This window comes from Dipodomys ordii, unplaced genomic scaffold, assembly GCF_000151885.1.
Source record: "Dipodomys ordii isolate 6190 unplaced genomic scaffold, Dord_2.0 Scaffold74, whole genome shotgun sequence".
Classification (NCBI taxonomy): domain Eukaryota; kingdom Metazoa; phylum Chordata; class Mammalia; order Rodentia; family Heteromyidae; genus Dipodomys; species Dipodomys ordii.
The window spans coordinates 5,205,722-5,211,395 of record NW_012267290.1 but is presented as its reverse complement, the minus strand read 5'-3'; the positions used below and the strand labels follow the sequence as shown (position 1 = coordinate 5,211,395).

The window sequence follows — 5,674 nt, the reverse complement described above, 5'->3', positions numbered from 1 at the left end:
CGTGTCCCATCCCGGGGGGGGGGCCTGGATGCCCCGTCCCGGGGAGGCCTGGCGTAGGCCCAAGAGGCAGTGGAGGCCGCGGGCCCCAGCCCCTGCCCTCTCCTTCCCTGACCAGAGCCAGCAGTGAGGCTGTGCCCGGTGGGTAACGGGCGCTGGCGCCTGGCTCCGTACCCTGGTCCTGGGCACTGGGCATGGCGAGCGCGCTCTGGGGCAGGTGTGCGCCCTCTCTCTCCCAGAGCCGCGCGCTGGGTCCCCCCTCCTCAGCTCCCCAGACCCCGGTGACCGCTGGGCCTCCTGCACAGCAGGGCTGCGTTCAGGATGAACGCCCTGGCTCAGCTCCGAGCCCAGCTCGGGGACGGTGCTCAGTCCTCTCAGACCTGCCTGGTACACATTAGCACCTGTGAACACGTTGCAGGAGATGCCTATCCTGTGTGTGCGCCCGTGTGTGCCCGCGCACATCACGCTCCAGCAGCCACGGCCGCAGATACGCACAGGTTTTAGATGAGGAACGTACCGCTCAGTGTGTTCCCGTTCTCGCGGCCCTGCCGACCCCCTGAGCTTCTGTAAAACTTGAATGTCATGACCTTGCACAGGCTGAGCTACGCAGGGACAGGGTTGAACCCAGATGCTGGCCCACAAGTTTCAGAATAATATTTAACCTTCCAACTTTCGAAGGATTCTGAAGCGTGAAGGTGTCTCGGGTGACATTTCTCAGGGGCCAGAGAGGCTCAGTCGCTGTTATCAGCGAATTTGTGACTGTGTGCTGTGACGCAGTCACGTGCGACTGAGAAGTAAACTTTACTATTTTGGGTCCAATTAGGAAACAATAACGGATTTGAGCAGTTTTATAGCGGATTGAAGGTTCACAGTACCAACCTGCCAGAGTAAAACCTAGGATGCGCTGGTGGCTGGGAGCGGGCAGAGGGAGTCTGAACTCCGCAGCCTTGGCCCTGGCCTCGCACACTAGTGACGTGCACACGTCTCCAGATGCCGACCCGCCAGTCACCGGGGCCCCCGGGGCCCCCATGGACCTAAAGTGCCACGACGCGAACCGTGACTATGTCATTGTCACTTGGAAGCCGCCCAACACGACCACCGAGAGCCCGGTCATCGGCTACTTCATCGACCGGTGAGTGCACGCGGCCATCCCCAGGGACGGGCGCTCCGTGCCAGTGGGGCCGCGGGCCTGGACACGTTTCCCAGTGGGAGTTGATGGTGCCATTCCCGACAGGCCCTAAGTAGCCAGGGCGGTGGCTGTTCACCACTGCCAACCCGGCCGTCGGTCGCTATCACAATAGGCGGGTTTAGGGAAGCCCCCGGCTTGTTTTGGGTAAGTCTGGAGACTTGGGCCTGTTACATTCCAAGTAGCAAGTACAGCCAGCACCCTCAGGCAAGCTGTGGGCTGGGGGCCTGTGTTAGCACCAGTCACGCTGGGCACCCGTGTGCAGAGGGTTTCTGTTCCTTAATTTAGGTCATTAAACTCAGTAGAGGGGTATGTGCATGCGTGTGTGTGTGTGTGTGTGTGTGTGTGTTTAAAACCAATGGAGTTTTAAATCCTTGATTTTCCTTTACTTGATATAATTTTCAGAGTCTGTAAAGAGTATGGGGTTGTACTATCAAGGAGTTTATTAGATACAGAATTTATGCCTCAAATATAAATTTCAAGCAGTGGAAGAAATTGTAGTTAAAATGTGTTTAGAAATGAGGCAGAATGCAGGCTAAGAGGCTACAGAAGAGAGTTCCTGGCAGGAATTTAAGATTTTTATATGCACAACACAATATATAAAACAAGGTACTTATTTGGAAAAAATGTTGGTGCTGTGTCTTTTTTTTTTTTTTTGGCTTAGGCAGATGAAGTTCTCTTTTGAACACCAACAAAGCTGTTTGGTTAGCAAAATACTCACCATCAAGATAATATTTTGGCATATTAGAGATATTTTCAGAATTGTTTAGTGTTTATCTTGACTTAAAATATTTTATATAAAGATTTTGTTACATTAGGGGAGGTTCTAGCCTATTCTGAATTGAAGAGTATATATATATATATATATATATATATATATATATATATATATTTAATAAACTTTATTAAGGTGAGAAAAAACCCAATCAGCCAACCAGTGAACCAACTAGCCAGCCAGCCAGTCAATCAACCAGGCAGCCAGCCAGTCAATCAACCAGCCAGCCAGTCAATCAACCAGCCAGCCAATCAACCAGCCAGCTAGTTAGTCAACCAGTCAGCCAAGCCAATCAACCAGCCAGCCAGCCAATCAACCAGCCAGACAATCAACCAACCAACTAGCCAGCCAATCAACCAGTCAGCTAGTCAGTCAACCAGTCAGCCAAGCCAATCAACCAGCCAGACAATCAACCAACCAACTAGCCAGCCAATCAACCAGTCAGCTAGTCAATCAACCAGCCAGCTAGTCAGTCAACCGGTCAGCCAGCCAATCATCCTGCCAGCCAATCAACCAACCAGCCAGCCAGCCAACCAACCAGCCAGCCAATCAACCAACCAGCCAGCCAGCCAATCAATCAACCAAATAAGCAACCCAAAACTATCTTCTGTTGTCCAAGCACATCAATTAATATTTCCAACTATATTGTCAAAGTTCTTTCATGAACTATCTCAGTGAATAATTCATGTTCCTCCCCCCTCATAAGAAGTACTGAAGTGACAGAAAGTTCTAGAATATGCAGGACATCTCCTGACTTCACACTGGCCCTGTGCATTGCCAGTTTCTGATTTAAGTAGAGTTCCCTGTCAGCCCTAGTTAATGTGGACCAGCGGTGTGGACAGAGAACTTCCACTGAGAATTCTGGGTGACGTGGACCAGGGGTGTGGACAGGGAACTTCCACCGAGAACTCGGTGACGTGGACCAGGGGTGTGGACAGAACTTCCACCGAGAACTCTGGTTCTTCTAACGTGGGTTATACCGCTCTGAGGGGGCGGTGCTCTGAAAGACTGTTTCTCCGACCTTGCCGTTTTTTTCCCTTGGGATGCTTTCTGAAGCAGTTTTTGAATTCGCATACATTCATAATATAAAGCGTTTTGTGATAACCCCATAGCTGTGCGCAGTGCGCTTTGAACAGATGTATGCCTGCACTGCCTTCCCATTCCCTCCACCCCACGCCTGCCACACGACCTCGTAGGCAGAAGGTTTGTACTTAAAGTTCAGCCTGTGAAAGATGGGGTTACTCAGCCATGTTTCCAAGTTTTTGTCAGGACTTGTTTTTAAAAGGCTTTCGAATTCCACAGGAGAATACTCTAGAAGGAAGTAGCTTATTACCAAGTAGACATGAGCAGCTTCGAGGGAGAGTTCACACCGGAAAGATCTGTATGGGGTCCATGCAGGAGTCAGCGGTCCAGCAAGGCTGGTGCCTCCCGGGGTGGGTGGGGAGCGCTGGGACTTCACCACCTGCCGTGGCGAGGTGCGGCGCTGAGGAGAGTCTTACCAGAGAAAGATGTTCGGTAGCAGCTATCTTAAGTGATAAATTATGAAAGCTCAGAGTAACCTACCTGTCTGTCTGTCTGTCTGTCTATCTATCTATCTATCGTCTATTTGCCCTTCACCTGTCATCTATCCCCTACATCATCTGTCCCCATGAAGGTATTTGCCTAACCCTGACTAGCGATAAGCATGGACACTGCTTGTAAGGACTTGGTATTTGAGCAGCTCAGATCTCAGTTACTGCTGGGTGCCCCGTGAGCGCTTGGAAGGCTGCCGCACGGGTTCTCCCGTCTTGTCTGTTCGCTCTTGAAGGTGTGAAGTGGGCACGAGTAACTGGGTTCAGTGTAATGATGCCCCGGTGAAGATCTGCAAGTACCCTGTCACGGGGCTTTTTGAGGGACGGTCTTACGTGTTCCGGGTGAGGGCGGTCAACAGCGCAGGCGTCAGCCGGCCCTCCAGAGTCTCCGAGGCGGTGGCTGCCCTCGACCCCACTGACCTCAAAAGGTTACAAGGTAGGCTGCAGCATGCGAGTCCCGCGGATGACCTGCGACCTGTGGGCCGTTTGCACGTGGCTCCTTCCCTGTGAGCCCAGTGTGTGTGGGCTGTTTGCACGTGGCTCTTTCTCTCTCTCTGTCCCAGTGTGTGTGGGCCCAGGGGCACAGCCCTGCTGGCGTGCGGGCGATGCTCCCTCTCGATGGCAGGCTCCTGTGCTCCATGGCTCACGTGCTTCACCTTCACCAAGCGCTGCACCTGGTCCACTACGGTGGCTCAGGAAGGATCCTCCTCAGTGGACCATGGCAGAATTTCAACACAGTGAGCCTAGGAGCCCAAGACCCAGCATTTTAACTACATGACAGTTCCTTCATGGGCCAGGCCTTTAAGTGGATGGCTGTATTTCTCTGACCCATGTTGCGTGGTTCTTTGAAACCTCTATAAAGAGCAGAGACATGGTAAACATAACCGGAACAGGACCAAAAGGAGATGCTCTCCTGAGGGCCCTCGGACAGACCCCGCGCAGAGCTGGCGTGCGCCTCTGCCTCCCCTAGGGAATGCTGGCCCTCAAGTCGGCATCTCCTTTTCTCTCTGCAGCTATTCATCTGGAGGGAGAGAAAGAGATCGTGATCTACCAGGATGACCTTGAAGGTGGGGAGCTCCTCCTGCTTCGTTTGGTCCTGTGTGGTCTCGGACTGGGGACAGTGGCTCCAGAGAAGGGGTGGACGTGAGCTTCACTCACAGCACAGAGAGGCGCGTGGACGTGAGCTTCACTCACAGCACAGAGAGAAGGGGTGGACGTGAGCTTCACTCACAGCACAGAGAGAAGGGGTGGATGTGAGCTTCACTCACAGCAGAGAAGAGGTGGACGTGAGCTTCACTCACAGCACAGAGAGGCGCGTGGACGTGAGCTTCACTCACAGCACAGAGAGGCGCGTGGACGTGAGCTTCACTCACAGCACAGAGAGGCGGGTGGACGTGAGCTTCACTCACAGCACAGAGAGAAGGGGTGGACGTGAGCTTCACTCACAGCACAGAGAGGCGCGTGGACGTGAGCTTCACTCACAGCAGAGAGGCGGGTGGACGTGAGCTTCACTCACAGCATGGTGTGTGCAGGCTCTCCGGCCGGCCAGGGCGTAGTGTGGCCCTGATGCAGTCATGCTGTCTCTGTCCTTTCCTGGCCACCGGCCGACTCTGTGTTTGAAATTCAACCCGCTGGCCAGGATGAGCCTAGATCAGGCCTCAATCCCTCTAAAGCCCCCGTGTTCTGTCACAGGACTCATGAGATGAAACCCAATCTTGTTTTGTGCTGTTGCGCGGTGGCCATTCAATCCCACGGGGGCAACTGGATAGTGTGAAGGGCACAGAGGCCTCCGGGGAACGGCTCGAGCACGTTAATCATGTGCTAATCCAATCCAAGGCTCATAAAGTTTTGTATCGCAACAAAAGGGACGGTGGCTCTGGAGACCTCCTCTGTGAGAATCTCCCATAAACCAAACACCAGCCTCTGTTACCTCACATCATAGTAAAAAATGTGGCGAGAAGAGCAGCAAGGGCCCTGGTCTTGGGTTGCGGAAGCCTGCGGTGGGCAGCTCCTCTAGGAGAGCTCGGCATCACAAAGGGAGTGCGGGCCCGGGCCTGCCAGGGTGCACAGGCCTGGGGGGAGAGCTGGGAGTGCGGGCTGGGCCTGCCAGGGTGCACAGGCCTGGGGGGAGAGCTGGGAGTGCGG

The 5,674-nt window shown here is 53.6% G+C and overlaps 1 protein-coding gene across 1 annotated transcript in view; it reads left to right on the top strand.

The window, feature by feature from the left end:
- Window positions 1-5,674, top strand: part of Myom2 (myomesin 2) — a 63,782-nt gene that overhangs the window by 19,011 nt on the left and 39,097 nt on the right. The window contains exons 11-13 of the mRNA XM_013024216.1: window positions 870-1,129; window positions 3,766-3,965; window positions 4,543-4,596. Of these exons, the coding sequence (XP_012879670.1) occupies window positions 870-1,129; window positions 3,766-3,965; window positions 4,543-4,596 (514 nt within the window). The remainder of the gene's footprint in view (window positions 1-869; window positions 1,130-3,765; window positions 3,966-4,542; window positions 4,597-5,674) is intronic.